The sequence below is a fragment of the Tupaia chinensis genome, unplaced genomic scaffold (assembly GCF_000334495.1).
Source record: "Tupaia chinensis unplaced genomic scaffold, TupChi_1.0 Scaffold000469_1, whole genome shotgun sequence".
Classification (NCBI taxonomy): Eukaryota; Metazoa; Chordata; class Mammalia; order Scandentia; family Tupaiidae; genus Tupaia; species Tupaia belangeri.
The window spans coordinates 186,246-204,851 of NW_006159978.1; the positions used below are offsets into that span (position 1 = coordinate 186,246).

Sequence of the window (18,606 nt, forward strand, 5' to 3'; positions counted from 1 at the left end):
CTACATTCAAAACGCTTTTTGTAAGTCTCATCAGATAAAGTCCATACTGTTATTTTTCTCTATGACATAGCTCAGCCCTTGCAGATCACTTTCAAAGCACTGAATCCAAATAATAAGATTTCTACTGGAGTTGCATTTATCACAGATGGGCTGAACTTCTCACAAAAATGTAGAGTGAATGCTGAAGTTGGAGACCTCAAGCCCAAAGGGGTAGTGCACAGTCTCATTTACTTCCATCCCCTGAGCAGCCCTAGAACCTTAGCTTGGAATTTGTTTTATATACCTACTTGCCTCTGAAATTTACAAATGATTCTCATTATAGCTTATTTGATCAATTAACTGTGCCATTTTGTGAAAGCTATTAGATTCACATCAATTTTAGCTTATTATTCACCTGTTCCCACAAAAAATGGTTCCAATTCCTTGGCCTTCCTAAACTCCTGTTCAACTGTCAGTCCTGTTTTTTAGCTTAGTTTGGAGGACATCGTATAAGGCTCTTTAACTTCAAATTCTGACTTTTTATTATCCACAGTCAAAACACACATAAATGAAAATTTTGAGAAATATAACATACTGGCAAAATTTCTGGTCAGCCTGGTTTTTGCCTCCTTGTACCACTGTTAATGTTCCAACCCATGGGCGCTAGGAATTCCAGAACAGAAGACAGTAAAACTGCTTTGGCTAAAAAAAAAAATAGCAAAGTGTTCGATAAAATTATAGGATTCTACTGCAGTTGGAGAAATATAGTGGAAAGGACGTAAGAAATGAATGCTTGCCAACTCTGGGTGGCTGCCTGCTGATTAGGTGAAGTAGTATTGGGGCAGTGTGGCTGACTAGCCCTGTTTCTTAGAAACTGGGAACATCTTGGGGCCCTCACTGCCTCCTGTTCCTGTTATGTCTGCTTAGAATGAGGCTCCCTCATCAACCTGAGTGGGTGTTGTTATGATAGGTTAATGATTCTGGAAGCTGGGGGTGGAGGGGTGGCAAGCACTCTCAGCCCAGGTGCAGCTCATAAATTCCCTTTGAAAATCTCTGGCTAGGCTGGAGGGGAATTTCAAGAAGACTGGAGAAACACTTTTACAAGTCTCTAAATTTTACACTGAATAGGGATGCCTGAAAAACATCATTGAGAAACGAAATGAGTTAGTTCCCTGTATCGGAAATCACTGCAGAGCATTCTCACTTCTGAGGTTTATTTACTGTTTCCTCTTTTGTGTTCCTGACTTCTAAACTTTCTGATTCTTCATAGAGTGTGTAACTATTCCTTCACCAAGTTTTCAGGCTACTGATACCGAGCTGATTGAAGAGGAGGTGAGAGGATGGAAAATGCTACCAGAGCTCACAGAAAAACTGAGTTAGAAAGCTAAGCTTAGACAAAGGCAGACAGAAAGCAAATGTTAAATGCTAGAAACAAAAGGTACACTTTTAATGAGTTAATGGCAATATCTAGGGTCACTCAGAGTGGGAAAGAAAGAACTTAGAATTGACAAAGTGCCAGGTAACTCTGATATACCTAATATAGGCAGTCAAAGTCAGGAGCAGGAAGTCCCATGACACCAGCAGTATGGGCATCTGACCTGTCAACCACGGTCGTCAGGAGTTGCAGCCAGCCAGTCAGACACCCAGCACCAACGGGGAAAGATCACTGAACTATTATTGCCTGAGCTGTCATTAGGGAACCTGCAGAATGTGACTTTCTTCCCTTTCCACAGCAACACACACACATAGGCACTCTTCTGGCTTCACGGTCACTATTTCACCTTCCACTGGTGGTGCTAGACTGACATGGGCAAAATTGTCCCTGTGGCCACCTTCATGTCCACACTGGACATATGTGCAACTTCCCCCTACCAGGCTCTTGAATTCCCCTTACTCAACAAGGAATATGCAAGCACAATGAAACCACACAAAAACAAAACAAACAACAGAACCAGCTACAATGATAGATCTGCCCTCCTAAATATTCATAACAAGACCCTACAATAAAAGTAGCACCTCAACCCTTTCCTGGTGCATTTGCCACCTGGCAGTCAGCCCACCTATCCCTCTCCCATGTGGCCTGTCCCATAAAACATCTATTTTTATGCTTCTCTTCTGGCTGTGGCTTTATGCTTCTTGGGACTGGTGAACCAAGCATCCCATCACAATGCTCCCAGCTCCCCCATCTGATAACACACTACACATTTTTATCAGCCAGTAAACTAATCAAAAGGTAAAAACTGACAAAAGGCAACCTAGTTTAGCACAGAATAGTCAATAAAAACTCATTGTCTTCCCTCCCACTTCCACATCCCCAGTCATCAGAGTGGCTCTGTTGTCCACATACAGCCACCCCGCATAGAGTAAGTGGGTGATATACTCCACCCCAGAGTATGAAATTTCATATGTACACACCTGATTGCCGTACACATACAGAAGGTGGCTTCGTGGATGAAATGCCATTCCAGTGGGAACAAATGAGTTAGGAAACTCAAAGGCTGGAAATTTTAATAGTACACTTGGGAGGTTATCTTCTAGGCTGACCACAGAGACAGAGGCATGTTTCTGGAGCTAGATAAACAAAGCATGAATTCATTGTAAGAATGTTTTCATTATTATTAGTCAATATTTCAATTTTCAGACTTTTTCCTTGTTACTCAGGTTTGATTAAGACAAGGACACACTCACCAACATAAAGTAGCCTAGAACTGGAGGGAACGCCACCCCCACATACATCCATTTTATAGATGTTAAACATGAAATTTAGAAGATTAAATAATTTTTCCAAAGTCCTATAATAAATGACACAGAGAAATTTATTATATAGTCCTTATTGAACTCATCAGACTCTAATGCCCATGTTCTTAACTATCATGCCAGAAGTGTGGATACCTGAATCATATCCCAGTTGTGTTGGGTCATGGGTTTGAAAAGGATGAGGATATGACACCCCCAAATTTGTCACTTTGATAGAAAAATAATTTTAAACTGAAAGCTTTTGAGACTTAACATATGAAGAAAGCAAGCCTTCCTTATCTGACTAAAAGCAGCAACTTCTGGGAAATTAAGGCTGCCATAAATTTCTCTTGGGGAGAATGCAAATAAAACTATCCCAAATCCCTTCTTCAGGGGGATTTTACTACCCAGAGAGAGACAGGTCATTCATATCCGTATATTGGATAACCATTATAATGAATATCTTTATCTTCATTCGTTTCCCATTTATGGAAAAAATCTATGTTTAAAAAAAGTAATTTATCTTCCTACAAGCACTTTTCTTTCCATTGTCTTTTTTTTTGTCTTTTTTTGAGAGGTTTTTGCTATAGGGCGTGTGTGCTTGCCAGATAGAGAGAGACAGAGACAGAAAGCAAGAAATCACCCCCCAGGGGTGATGGCCATGCCGCAGTCCTTTCTCCTCCGTTCTCCCCTTGGGATCTTGGGCATGTACACACACGTGCCCGGCGTGAGTTTTAAGCTACGGGGTCTGGGACTTGAACTGCAGTCGACTACATGGGAGTCCAGCGACATAGCCATCACGCTAACTGCTGGTCCCTCTTTCCATTGTCTTTACCTAGTGAGATGGTATATAAACCCCCATTTTTAACCATTCTCCCACATGTATGCACGCTGCATATGTAAACTGTTTTCTCCTATTGTCTTTTGTCTGCTTAATTTGCAGGGCCCTAGTCACCGAATATATAAGAGGGTAGAGGAAAAAATAAATTTTTTCTTCCCTACAATCAATCTTGAGAATAAAAGGCTGAATTTACATATTTTAAATGACTCTAGGAAGAATTCTAATCACAACTAGGGTTAAGCATCTTTGGAGTAGAAAATATAAATCTGTTGCCAATTAGTTCCATTGTCTTTTGCTCATTTCAACTAACCATTTTATAGAATCTTAAATTTATATAGAAAAAACTGTTTATGTTCTCGAGAATTAGCAGGAGAGAATCACTGTGCAAATAGCATCATGCTTTCCATTTTCATCAAACTGAATGATCATCAGAGACGAGAAATTTCTGAATTGTCAAACTGTATTATTAATCTCAAATAATTTTTCTATAGTCTATCTTTATCAGGTTCTATTGTAAAGATAACAACAACTTAGAAGCTACTTTTGATAAGATAAATGTTCATTGCAGTCCAAAATCTGGGATAAACCTATGGGAGATAAGGCCTACCTTCTGATAGAAGAGGTAGATTCCAGTATTTTTTTCTTGGTCAATAAGAAATGTTATCACACTTGGAGGACCATACTTCACTCCCCTGAAACTGTAAGGTATGCAAGGTAACCATTCAAGAAATGGTTCTCTACTATAAAAGCAAGAGCTTGCCTACAAAAAAAAAAAAAAAAAAAAAAAGGAAAAAGAAAGTTAATACTGTTTTTAAAATATTTCGGGAACCAGCAGTTAGTGTAATGACTATGTCGCTGGACTCCCACGTAGTTGACTGCGGTTCACGTCCCGGACCCGGTGGCTTAGAACTCACGCTGGGCGCGTGTGAGTGCGTGCCCAAGATCCTGAGAGGAGAATGGAGGAGAAGGGATTGTGGCGTGACCATCACCCCTGGGGGTGATTTCTCGTTTTCTGTCTCTCTCTCTCCGTCTGTCTGGCAAGCGCACGCACCCTATAGCGAAAAAAAATAAAACCTCTCAAAAAAAAAAAATTTTCCAAATTAGTTCTCATAGGAAAGTAAACTAAAGAACCTAAAGAACCACTGTGTTGTCCTGACTGGCCATGCATCTTATTTTTGAGTCATTAATGTCTGTACCTCTCTTTTGGGTGATTATGAGTCTATAAAACAATGCAAAACATCTTTTTCTGAACTGGACTGTTTTCCAGAATCACTGTGTAGGTTCAGATTTTATATAACAATAAAATTACCATTAAACCCAAGTATAGACACCACTGAGAGCAGCGTGATTATTAGGCCTTCAATTTGTACAATGGCCATATTTTAGATTAATAACAAACTATGAAATCATGCAGGAAAAGATTTCTTACTTTTTTTTTTGAGGGGACAGGTTTTTGCTATAGGGCACATGCGCTCACCAGAAACACAGAGAGAGACAGAGAGAGAGAAAGCAAGAAATCACCCCCCCAGGGGGGATGGCCATGCCGCAGTCTCTTCTCCTCCATTCTCCTCTTGGGATCTTGGGCATGCACACACACGTGCCCGGCGTGAGTTTTAAGCCACCGGGTCCGGGATGCGAACCGCGGTTGACTACATGGGAGTCCAGTGACACAGCCATTACGCTAACTGCTGGTCCCAAGATTTCTTGCTTTTAAAAATATTCAGTATCATACCTCACTTAGGGTCCTGTTTCTGTCAAAGGTGATAGTAACATAGTCAACTATAAAATAAAAAGAGACAAAAATTATGAGCAGCATCTATATTTAAAAAACTAGAAGTATTAATATCAATATGATAGTCTTCATAAGAAGTTATAGAAGTTATGCAGCAATTATTCTATACTCAAATGCAATTTTCTTGCACTTACAGCAAATATGCCTATCATCTCAGATTTACATTAGATTTTCCCCCGTTTTAAGCCATTAACTTATACAAAATAAATCTATTTTTACATTTATCCTATTTTTGTTTTATGTCATATTATTTAACCTGCAAAATGTTATCTATACTGATAAAAGCTTGTTAATATACCTGTAACTAAAATTTACCTTCAAAGTGTTCTTTGTTAGCGAAACACCTTTCTTTATACCATAATTTTCCTTTGATGTAGTCAACCTACATAAATAAGTAAACAAAAAATCACTTATGCAATATGTAGACTTCAGATATGCAATTTCTTTTCTTAGATTTTGCTCTAGGGTGTGTCTCTCACTAGAGAGAGACAGGGAGAGAGAAAGGGAAATAAAGTGAAAAATTGCTCCCTGAGGGGATTGGCCATGCTGCAATCTCATTTTCCCCAGTCTCCTCTTGAGATTTTGGGCACACATGCACATGTGCCAGTATGATTTTCAAGCCACAGAGTCAGAATTTGAACCATGGTCAGCCATGTGGGGTCTGGCCCCCTTTATTACTGCACCTACATCCGGTGGTTTAAATGAGGCACCGGATTCAAAGCTCTAATGTTTGACATGCTGGAAGTGCTCAATGTATGGTAAACATTGCTAGTCGGATTTCATCTCTCTCCCCCCAAAATTCCCAGCTCTCTCCTTACATTCTTTTCCATAAAAGCACCATTATGGCTCACCCTGGGTTTGTCTCACCATACTTTGCAAAGTTTCAACTCCTTGAAAATAGGCATATATTGGTTTTCATTTCTGTAGATACCATATACTTAGTATATGTTGATGAAAAGTGTAAATAATTCAGCATATGGTCAGTTAACCCAAACAAAGCCATGTGGGATCCAGCACCTTAACCTCCATGTCACCTGCTGGCTCCAAGATACACAATTTTTAAAACTCTCTAAAAAATTTCAAAGTTTGGGAATATAAGAGAAAACTTAAATGCAAATAAGTGAAAAGGTTGTAAAATGAGGATAAGAAGCAAGAATGTGCATTTCAAACAATACACAAAAAAAGGACTAAAAAGAAGAGAAACTGCACATGGATTAGCATATGTTAACAGAAGATACCCTTGTCTATGAACTGCCTTTCTGAAGCTACAGATGTTTATAGCTTTTCATCATGGTTACAGTAGGTCACATATTTATCTTTTATTCCTCATTAGCTGCAGTTGGTCTTAATGAGCCTTCGAAGAAGTCGGAGTAGCACAAGGTAACACGAAAAAGATTTTGAAAATTAGTCATAAGGAAGAAACTGTAGGCTGGCCCCATGGCCTGGTGGTTAAGGGAGCCAGGTACCAGGTATCTGACTAGTGAGTCTTGATCCTGATAGCTTGGAAAAGGCAATGGGCATGTGCGTGGGAGTACCCTAAACTGGGACACGGTATCTATACCTAGAGATGGAGAAGGGATTACAGTGTTCCCACACCCTACTGGAAGGTACTTTTCCCTTTTTTCTCTCAGTCTTTCTCTTGCAAGTACATATACTGTCTGGAAAATTAAAAAAAAAAAAAAAGTAAAGAAGCTAAAAAGAAAGTGAGATTGTATATGTTGGATATTAATTAAATGCAAGAGTTTGAAGTGTTTTTGGTATAGAAGATACTATCAAATTGTTGCTGAGTCATAAGACCTTCTTACATTTTTATAGACCAACAATAAAATCTGTACAATATGTGCATAAAAGCTTTGTGAGTATTCTAAAATTGATTGTGATGACGGTTACATAACTCTGAACATTTTTTAAAGAATTATTTTATTCAGCTTTATTTGTTTATTTTAATTTGACCAGAGAGGGACAGAGCAAGAGAGGGAGAGAGAAGGGGAGAGAGAGAAAGTGAGAAAGCAAGCCACCAGGTCCAGGACTTGAACCACAGTCAACCATGTGAGTCCAGGGCCTTTATCCACCATGTCACCTGCTGGCTCCAATAACTCTGAACATTTTAAAAGCCACTGAATTGTACATCATAAATAGGTAAAGTTTATGCTATATAAATTAAATCTCAAAACTACTAAACAAAGAAAAAGGGTTTTGTTTTGTTTTGTTTTTGTTTTTGCTATAAGGTACAAGCACTCACCCAGAGAGAAAAGGAAAGTGAGAAATCGCTCCCTCCTCCACCCCTGGCAATGGCCTCCCAGCAATTCCTTTTTCTCCTTCCTCCCTTAGGGTTTTTGGGCATGTATACACACACATGCACCCAGTGTGATTCTCAAGCCACTGAGTCCAGGACTAGAACCGTGAAAGCGGCCATGTGGGATCCAGCACCTTAACCTCCATGCCACCTACTGGTCTCCCCAAGAGTCTTTTAAAAAAGAATGGGCAGGGCTGGCTTCATAACTGCAATAAGGCAGCTATATCCCACATGGCCAACTCCGTAATTCAAGATCCAGACCCAATGACAAGAAACACACTTGGTATGTATGTGCATGTGCCCAACATCCTGAAAGGAGGGAGATATGGAGGAGAATGGATAGTAATGCGACCGTTCCTGGTGAAGGGGGCTTTCTCTTTCCTTTCCTCTGGTTAGTGCGTGCGTCCTCTAACAAGAAGGAAAAAAAATGGACAATTTATTTGAATGGTGGTATCTTCCAGCTAAAGTTACATCAAACGAACCTTTTGATTTTTCATATAAATCTTCATGTTTGCAGGATACACTTAAAAAAGCTATCTTTACTATTGCAAATAGTAGTTCATATATAATTTTAATGGGCCCTGAACTATTCCTCTTCCTTCTCTATTCTTATATTTTCCCTACTTGGAGTCAAACTGATGATAGCACGCAAACTGATAATATCCTTTGGGATAATGTGTTAGGTGGTCGGAAAAGTCATGACACATTTTTGCATAGAAAAATACATCATGAATTTTCTGACGGTCCAGTAATTCAAATTAGACTGACCTTGTTTCAAGGATAAGCTCATGATCCAAGCCTGACTCACCGTCACAGGACTGGTTAGGACAGACATGCGATCCAAGTGGGCTAAATAGGAGTCAGCCCCGAGATGCTAGAACGACTTGGAAAGAAAGATTTTAATCCCCTTGAGATGGTTAAACTCATAGCATGTACACCTGGTGATTATTCTTACTAACAAGTTGGAGAAAACCTATGGAGAATGAAGCTAATTTAGAAGAAAACAGGCCTGAAATTTGGGAAAACAGGGTCTTATAGACATCTGTTAGACACCAAGTCCAGTAATGTCCAGGAGCAGGTTCATCCTCTAAGTATTCTATTTACATGAATTAATAACTTCCTTCTCCTTTAATAAAATAAGGCTTTGTTTGTTTGTTTGTTTGTTTTCTTTCCCCGGAGGGGAGGAAGGCCACTCCGCAATCCCTTCTCCTCTATTCTCCTCCCAAGATTTTGGGCACATATACACATGCACATGAATAAGATTAGTACTCTTATAAAATAGAATCTAGAGAATTCCCTTGCATTTTCCACTATGTGAGGACACAATGAAAAGACAGTCGCTATGAACCAGGAAGTGGATATGAACTTGACAAATACTGACTCTGCCTGTGCTTTGATCTTGGAGTTTCTAGGCTCCAAAACTGTGAGAAATAAATTCTTGTTCTTTAAAGATGCACAGTATATGGAGGAGAGGCAAGGGAGCAGGCCTCAGAAGACACCTTCATGGCTACTGAGAACTAGTGATTTCAGGGGAATAGGAGAAATGAAGATTTTCCACTGATAATGCAGCCTCCAGCCCACAAACTCGCGTGGTAGGAAGACTTTCAAGCCTCCTGTCTCTGTCTCTGTCTTTGTCTCTCTTCCTCTGTTTCTGTCTTCTAATTTTTTGGTAATTTTTCCTTTTTAAAACTTTTTAGAGTAAAGCAGTTTCTTGACTTTCAGCCTCTCCCTTCCCTTTATCTTGTTAATAATCCCCTCTCCCACTCCCAACCCAGGATTGGCAAGGGAGCAGGCCTCAGAAGACACCTTCATGGCTACTGAAAACTAATAATTTTGTGCAGTGTGCTTGTGCGCCATGCGGTTTTCTAATTTTTGCTTTTTTTTAAAAAAAATCATTTTTTTTCCTTTTCTTTTTCTCTGTTTCTTGGTTGTTTTTGTTGCTGTTGTTTCTCTTTCTCTGTTTCCTTTTCTGCATGCTCCTGGATGCTCAGATTGAATTTCAAGTTTGGGAAGAAACACACTTTCCATCAGATGACTAGAAATCACCGCAGGACCATAAGAAATGTGGGAAAGCAAGAAAATACCTCTCCTCCAAGGGAAAAGAATAACTCCTCTTCATCCACACACAGTTCAATGGAAATCATGGAAATGTCTGATAAAGAATTCAGAACATTCATAATGGCAAAGCTTACAGAGATGGAAGAGAAGAGAGACAATGAACTGCAGAAGAGAAAGGAAAAAGGAGCTGACGAGTTCTGGGAGGTGAGGAAATTCTTACAAGATCTAAAAGAGCAATTGCACACTTTATAAAAGAATCAAATGGAACTGTTACAGAAGAAGACTATAATACGAAGGACCCCAAATGGAATCAATCCAAGAAGATCTTCTCCAAGACACATTATAGCCGAACTGACCAAAACCACAGACGAAGACAAGATACTAAGATTGGCAAGAGAAAAATGGCAAGTTACCTCCAAAGGAGGAAAGAATGGGAAAATATATTCAAAGTGCTAAGGGAAAAGCAATTTCAACCAAGAATACTGTACCCGGCAAGATTATCCTTCATATGGGAAGAAATGACAAGAACATTCTCAGATAAACAAAACCTGAAAGAATTGACCAGCACCAGACCAGATCTCCAAGAAGTTCTCAAGGGAGTGCTATGTCAGGAAAATTAAATGTAGTTACACAGAAATAAGAGTTCAAAAACTAAGAAAATGGCCAATTTAATCATAGGGACAAGTCCGGAGTTAAATATTATATCCCAGAATTCAATCAGGAAGATCAAACCACAACAGAAGATTAAGTACATGAGACTGAACTGGTGAAATATCATTCTGTGACTTTTGACTAAAATATTGCTGCTTTTGTTCTAGGCTTTGTTGTCCGGTTTTAAGAGTTTTTGTCCTGTCTTGAGCTGTCAATAGATTCATGTACCTACTATTTGAACAGAACACTAACCTGTTTCCAGGCATTAAGTTTTAAGCAAATTTCCTTACCAATTCAAAACCGCTTTTCTTGAAATTACCACCTGAACTTGCTATTGAAAGTAGACTATTTAAGAAATTGTGTGATCAATAAAATGTGGGGGGAAAAGGAAAAAAAAAAAACGATGCACAGTATATGATCATTTTGTTACAGCAGTACGTATTAACTAAGCTACCTCTTTTCAAGAATCCTTATCTAGTACTCTATTTTGATTTATATTGGCAGAAAATACATAAATAGAAAAATTAGATAAAATGAGATAAAGAGCCAAACATTGTTCATCAGTTCCTCTCTTTTTATCTTCCATCTTTTTGGAATATCTGTTCTCATTTTGTTGTTAAAATTTTTTTTTTTTGAGAGTTTTTTTGCTATAGGGCGTGTGCGCTTGCCAGAAAGACAGAGAGAAAACCGAGAAATCACCCCCCAGGGGGGATGGCCACGCCACAATCCCTTCTCTTCTATTCTCCTCTTGGGGTCTTTGGCACACACACACACGTGCCCGGTGTGAGTTTAAGCCACCGGGTCAGGGACTCAAGCTGCGGTTGACTACATGGGAGTCCAGCAACATAACCATTACACTGACTGCTGGTCCCTTGAAGTTCCTTCTTGAATATTTCATTAGTTGCAATAACTGGGTCATCTGCTCTAAATTATTAATATGAAAAAAAATCCTGGATATTCTAGACTTCAGTTCTTTTGTCTCAACAGTCTATAAAAGTAGATTTCACTGTCTTCAAGCTTCTACTATTGTATGAGTAAAATCCAATACCAGTGAGGTATGTTTTGCTTTTGTTCTTTGTTTGAAAACTTGTATTTCCCTCTTAACCTTCAAATTCAGGAATATTACTAGGACATGCCTTTGAGTACATTCCCCACCCCCCACCCCCAATCCTTCCAGGAATTTAGTGAGCCTTGTCAATGTACAGTTTTAGATTTTTCTTAATCTCAGTGTAATTTTCTTCTACCATTATTTTATTGTTCTCTCTCTTCTGCTTTTTAAAAAATTCCTCCTGAAAATTATTCTGCTCATCTCATTTCTCCTCAAAGTCTCATTGCCTTCATGATTTCCAGTTATTTTCCCTAGATGGCTTGAGAAGTTTCTTCATCTTGATCTTCCATGCTTCTAAACTGCATCTAAACAGTGGCTACTCTACCCTTCAATTTATTTCATTCTTTAATTGAAATCTTGGTATTTAGTCCCTGAGAGTGTTTTTATGCTGCATTTGAAACTCCTATGGACACTGACTTCCCAGTTCTTGCTAATATCCCAAGGCCATGACAGTAACTGCAGAGTAGGTGCTCACTGGGTATTTGCCAAATCATTCCATTAACTGAGTTTTGTTGCTCTTGTTCAGCTGTGCCTTCTCCACCAGTAGCTCTCATGTATGTTCTGATTCTAATGATTTTATTGTCTCAGGATGCAGGGCTACCTTAGACATGGTTTGAAGGGAGGGTTCAGGTATGATTTTATGGAGATACTTCAAATTGTAGCAATACTGGAGTGACAGAGGCAAAGTGGTGTCTACCCTTCTGGGCTGCCATTCCCTTACCTTGGAATGCTACAGAGGCTTTTCGGCTTCGAGGTCCCCTTGGACCTGACCTGCCACCTCAGGCACAGACAACAGAGATTACCCAGTAGGCTTCTTTCCAGCCTCACTTTCAGCCACACTTTCAAGGTTGAGAGAAGCCTCTGAGAGTTCATGAAGTTTTGTAAGACAAGTTCTCTCAAGGGTCTTTCATCTACCAATTCTCAGCCCATTGTTTTGTGTAGCCAGTGCCTTGTTCTCACACAAAGTGTGAGAGAGGTAGAACATGGCAGATCTCCTCACAGTGGGCCTCATGTAACTCAGGATGTCCAGCAACCCCAGTAGCCTCCTGATTTAGCACACAGGGAAAGTGGAGACAGGAGCTGATGAGTTGAAGATTCAGAAGCAAGGCTCTGGCCACAGTCTCCTCTATCCTTTTATTTTACCTGTGTGATTTGGTTTTAGGTGTACCTTTTGTAATTAGTGTATAGCTAGATTTTCATTCATTTTCTATCATGTTTGGTTACACTGTAATTATTGATGTATTCAAATTTATTTCTATCATACTTTCTAGTTTTTCATTCTTTATTTTGACTCGTCCCCCAGGACCCCCCTTTTATTATCTGCCAGAGGGTGCATGCCCACACCAGAGAGAGACATAGAGAAATCACCCCTCAATGGTATGTGGTCATGCCACAATTCCTTCTCCTCTATTTCTCCATCCTGCTGGGACTTGGGGTAGACCTGCCTAGTATATTTTCTCAAGCCACAAGGGTGGCATTTGAATTATGGTTGGCCATGTGGAATCCTACTTCCTTAAACACTAGGGTATGAGGTTACCTTTTGACTCTTCCTTTTATTTGTCCTTTCTTGCTTTTGGGGGAATTGATGGACTATTCTTTTCTTTTTTATAAATTGCCAGAGGGCATGTGCACTTACGAGAGAGAGAGAGAGAGAGAGAGAGAGAGAGAAAGTGCTCCCTTAACGGGGCATGATCTTACCACAATCCCTTCTCCTTTTCTCCATCCATTCCAGCTTTTGGGGGCAACACACACCACACACACACACACACACACACACACACACGTGTTTAGTGTATTTTTCAAACTGCTGGACTTAAGGATTTAAACTGAACTGGCCATGTGGAATCCAGTTTCCTTAACTACTAGACTGCAAGGCTGGTCCATGATGGATTATTTTTTTAATATTTACTTTTCTTCCTCTGGTGGCTTAGAAGCTTTAGGTTTTACTTCTTTCTTTTTCAATAATTATCCTTTAATTCTTAACATATATATTAAACTATACATTTTTCTAACAGATTCTAAAATTATTCCCCATATCAATTGTTCTCCCAAGCAAAACTATTTTCATTCCTCTTTGTTTTAGTGTCTATAATTTTGGTTCCACTCAATTGTTAAACATAATTTGTAACTTGCATACACCAATTCCATTAAAAACATTTGCTATAGAGCATGTGCACTTGGCAAAGAGAGACAGAGAGACATAAACTAGAAAGCACCCCACCCCCACCCCCCTGGAGAGATGGCCATGCTGCAATCTCTTCTCCATTTTCCTCTTGGGATTTGGGCACACACGCACATGTACCTGACAAATTTTTTAAGCCACCAGATCTGAGACTTGAATTGTGCAGTTGATCATGTGAGATCCAGCCACATTAACCACCATGCCACCAGCTGGTTCCAACTTATTCTTTTTTTTTTTTTTTTTTTTTTGCTATAGGGCGTGTGTGCGCGCCAGACAGACAGAGAGACAGAAAATGAGAAATCACCCCCCAGGGGGGATGGCCACACCATAATCCCTTCTCCTCCATTTTCCTCTTGGAACCTTGGTCACGCATGCATATGCACCCGCGGTGAGTTTTAAGCCACCAGGTCCGGGACTCAAACCATGGTCAACTACATGGGAGTCCAGCGACATAGCCATTATGCTAACTGCTGGTCCCCCAACTCTATTCTTTTAACAAATATTTACTAAGCACCTGTATTGTATAAGGCACCATTCTAGACCCAAGGAATCTGTGATGAATAGCACAGAAAAGTTCCTGCTCTCAAATAATTCAGAGCTTACATTCTGGTTCTCATCATTGCTCCCTACTGCACGGGATCTCTAAGTGGTAAACTCTCCCAATGGCTTTTTGTTTGTTTGTTTTGCTTTGCTTTGGAGAAATTTTTGCTATAGGGCACACGAGATTGCCAGAAGGACAGAGAGAGACAGAGAGACAGAAGTCACTCCCCAAGGGGGAAGGCCACACTGCAATCCCTTCTCCTCCATTCTCCTCCCGGGATCTTGGGCACACACGCACACGTGCCTGGCATGAGTTTTAAGCTGCCAGGTCTGGGACTCGAACCACAGTTGACTATGTGAGAGTTCAGTGACAAAACCATTACACCATCTGCCGGTCCCTCTCCCAATGTTTTTATCTGTGAAAATTAATTTTCTTCCACCTGATAGGGATTGCATTGAATCTGTCAGTCAATTTGGGAATATGGACACTAACAATGGTAAATCTTAAAATTCATGACCGTGGAATAGACATTGGTCATTCCATTTATTTGTATCTTTCTTGATGGATTTTTTTTTTTTTTGAGAGGTTTTTGCTATAGGGCGCGTGCCCTCACCAGACAGACAGAGAGAGACATAGAGTCAGAAAGCGAGAAATCACCCCCCCAGAGGGGATGGTCACGCCGCAATCCCTTCTCCTCCATTCTCCTCCCGGGATCTTGGGCACACACGCACACGTGCCTGGCATGAGTTTTAAGCCATTGGGTCCGGGACGTGAACCGCGGTCGACTACATGGGAGTCCAGCGACATAGCCATTACGCTAACTGCTGGTTCCCTTGATGGATTTCTTTTTTTAAAAATAAAAATAATAACCAAGGATTCATGCACATGGTGGGGGGGAATCCCCATAATGGGGACTAGTCATGTTGTAATCCTTTCTCCTCCAACTCCCCTTCCTGTCAGGATTCTGGGAACATGTGTCTGCATCTTGTGTGTTTTTCAAGCCTCTGAGGCAGGACTCAAACCCTTGTCAACTGCTGCACTACTACGCTGACTCTTCACCTTAATTAGGGAATGAATGTAAATAAATTAATTTTTAAAAATTTCAGAAAAAAAAGCTCATGGAAATACATGTAATGAGAAAACTGTATGAATTTCAAAAAGGTTTTAGTATAAAAATTAAAATAAAGAAAAAAGAAAGAAAAAATTCTTGAATGATAGTAGTTAGCTAGGTTTAGAATTCTATCTTGACAATTATTTCCCTTGTTCTTTCAAGTGTAAACCGATTTTGCCTAAACTGACATTTTCAGTTCTCAGCTTCATTTTTCCTCTGATTAGTATGACAGTAAATTCTTTTTCCTTCCTGAGAAATAAGTTCTCCTTCTCTCAGACGATGTGAGTATGGGTGTATGTGCACATGCACACGCGTGCATAAAGGCTTATAGGAGGACAAAATGAGGCTAGGGTGTGGCAAAAGGCTAGGACTATTTATCATTTCATTTGTGGTTTTCCAATTGAAGCATGCTTTTATGTTGATAGGAATGGCCTAGTTCAATGACAAAAACTGACCTTGTAACAGAGAGGGGAGATAACTGGTGGGACAAAATCCCCCAAAAGGCCAGGAGCAGATCTGTGGCAAGATTATAGAATATTTCTGTGCAAACTAGAAAAAGTGCCCCTTTCTCTACGTAGGCACAGACCTACAGCAGGGTAGATGGATTGGAAAGTAAAGTGTTAAGTCTGAGAATACAGCTATTCTCTTCAATGTCCTTGTCAGAGTGTGACCTGAATAACCATAGCAGGCCTAGACAGAATATATGAGAAGAGGGTAGGGGTGACCTTTGAAAAAAGGAAGAGCTTCATTCCTTTGAAACAGAAAAGGAGATCATTATTTAATGGTTGCTGAAAATATTTTTACCCAAAGTAATGTTATAGTAACAGGAATAATTTATTTCGTGAAGTACTGCCGTGCATCTCATCTGTTAAGTCACCAATTAAACACATCTTTTAACCAACTTTTTGAAGTTTAAAGTTTCTTACCCTTTCAAAACCACAAAAGTCTGCCCTTGAAAGCTAGAAGAAAAAAAAAAAGACCTTTAATTTTTGATTGCATATCAGAAAGCATAACAAAGTATATAGCAATTTAAATTATACCAAAGGAAATCGTTTTTTTCTAACCCAGCAGTTAATATGATCAAATACTGGAACCAGCCTCTGAAGTTATTTACACAATATCCTGGAGAGTTCCCTCTTAGTTTTTGCCTTGTTTCACTATTTTATTCGTTTATACATACCTGAACGTAATTCCAGACAAGAATTGAGATGAAAACCATACTCTTTAATGGTTTAAATGCAGGGGTTAGGAAGTGCACAGGGAAATACTAAGTGTGCCACCCACTTGGGTTTAGGAAGGTCCACGCTCAGTCTATTGTTTTCTCTGCCAGTCTGTTTCTTGTGCCCATTGCAGTGCAGACCAGAGGTCAGGACTCATGATATAGAGCCATGCTTACTTCTCTGGCCTTTCAATTTAACCCAGTGTAGTCTCTCTAGCTTCTTCAACTCTATTTTAGCAATTATATTATAAACACATAAAGGGTCACATCTAATAGTTGTCTGAGTAACCAATGGGTACTTTTTCAGAGGTGGTAAGGGATTAGGAGAGGCTATGGATAGTTATATATCGAAAGAAAGATAATTATTACCATGTATAAGAAATATTTGCTTCTCAATCAATGCACTTGCCCTTCTTTACATCCCCTGGTCTTTTCTCCCTACTTTCCTAAATTTTTATTTCTGTTCTTATCTCTGTTGTAGCAAGTTTTGAGAGGCATTTCTTAACATACTTGAGAATTTCAGGTATACACATTGCATATCTTCACCTCAGCATGTTCCCCTTCTCTCAGTTCTAACATTTATTTTTTACTGATTTATTTTAGTTTTGCTATAGGGCATGTGTATTCACTGGAGAGAGACAGAGACAGAGAGACAGTGAGAAATCACCCTCCAAGGGGAATGACTGTGCTTCAATCCCTCCTTCTCTTCTCTCCTCTAGGATTCTGAGCATGCACACACATGCACCAGCATTTTTTTCAAGTTGCCAGTTCAGGATTCAACCCAGCAATCGGCCATGTTGGATCTACTCACCTTAACCATCACCCCACCCTGCTGGCCCCCTGCTTTTTGTTTACGTTACTTTGTAACACTATATTTAGCTTAAGAAATTACCTTAAAGCATTTTGGGAACATATCTCACTATTAATGAATAGGAAGTTAAGTAGACAGATAAGTCTTTTCTACATTTACGTATTTAACGTATTTAAAATTTACTGTAACTTTGTACAGCAATAAAACCAGCACCATTTCTAAATTGTGCCTTCAATACAATAAGGCAAAATAAAAAGTTGCTCTATTATGCTTACTTTTTAAAAAAGAAACACTTTAATTCTAAGATAATACACACATAACTCAAATATAAAATGTTTTATAACACAGGAGATATTTAAGATTAATATAAAGAAATTCACATACCTTTAGGAATTGACCTGATGGATAACGAAGATCTTCACTTACAAAAAGACCCAAAGAGGTGAGGATAACTAAAAAATGATTGGTTAAAACTAGATCCATCACTGAAAGCTCTGTGTGTTCTGAAGGAATAAATTATACCATGGGTTTAAAAGTTAAGAAAAAAGTGAGCTCCTTAGCAAAACAAATATATTTCATAATTTTAAAAGACTTATTTAATTTTATTTATTATGATAGTGATTATGATTTTTAAAAATCAGCCATGTGCCCCGACCATCACACCACCTGCTGGCCCCACAGTTCATACATTTTGATCCCGTGTTGATGTAAGTGAAATGCTAAAGACAAAGACACCAGTGGAGGAATTACCTTCTTGAAGTTCAAGATAGATCGTTTCTGTCATGTCATACCATTTGGTACTATCATAATCCCAAAATCCAGAATTGGTTAGGCCTATGTATACACCTACTATTAAATAAAAGATAAAACAAAGGTTAGGCAACTTTAGAAAGCTAGTCACTCAATTCTATGGTGCTAGATTTGCAGAGTTAAGATCCTGAATCTGTTCCATCTTCCAACCCATTCTCCTCTCCACCCCTCAAGTCTCCTTACTTCATTTTAAATCTTGCTTCCCCCGAGCATTGGAAAAATGAAGAAACTTCAGGTCATACCATAAGAATTTAGCCAGTCAGCTGACTGACTCCTAAAATAGTTACCTTTGGGAATAATATGTTTTTAAAATAAATCCCCTTAATGTATTGGTTTATCCTATTAAAATATTTTCCAAACTATATTTCAGTAACTATTTTGTTTTATATCAAAAGGGATTATAATGTACCATCTCCAAACATGCCACTTTGGCATAAGAATTATTTTGAACTAAAGGCAATTCAGAACAGA

At 39.2% G+C, this 18,606-nt stretch overlaps 1 protein-coding gene across 1 annotated transcript in view; it reads right to left on the reverse strand.

Annotated features, from left to right (window-relative positions):
• CATSPERB (catsper channel auxiliary subunit beta) overlaps window positions 1–18,606 on the reverse strand; it is a 159,021-nt gene that overhangs the window by 83,502 nt on the left and 56,913 nt on the right. Inside the window, exons 8-14 of the mRNA XM_027774693.1 lie at window positions 18,076–18,174; window positions 17,710–17,828; window positions 16,222–16,254; window positions 5,664–5,730; window positions 5,289–5,335; window positions 4,164–4,316; window positions 2,395–2,550 (exon numbers count right to left, since the gene is read on the reverse strand). Of these exons, the coding sequence (XP_027630494.1) occupies window positions 2,395–2,550; window positions 4,164–4,316; window positions 5,289–5,335; window positions 5,664–5,730; window positions 16,222–16,254; window positions 17,710–17,828; window positions 18,076–18,174 (674 nt within the window). The remainder of the gene's footprint in view (window positions 1–2,394; window positions 2,551–4,163; window positions 4,317–5,288; window positions 5,336–5,663; window positions 5,731–16,221; window positions 16,255–17,709; window positions 17,829–18,075; window positions 18,175–18,606) is intronic.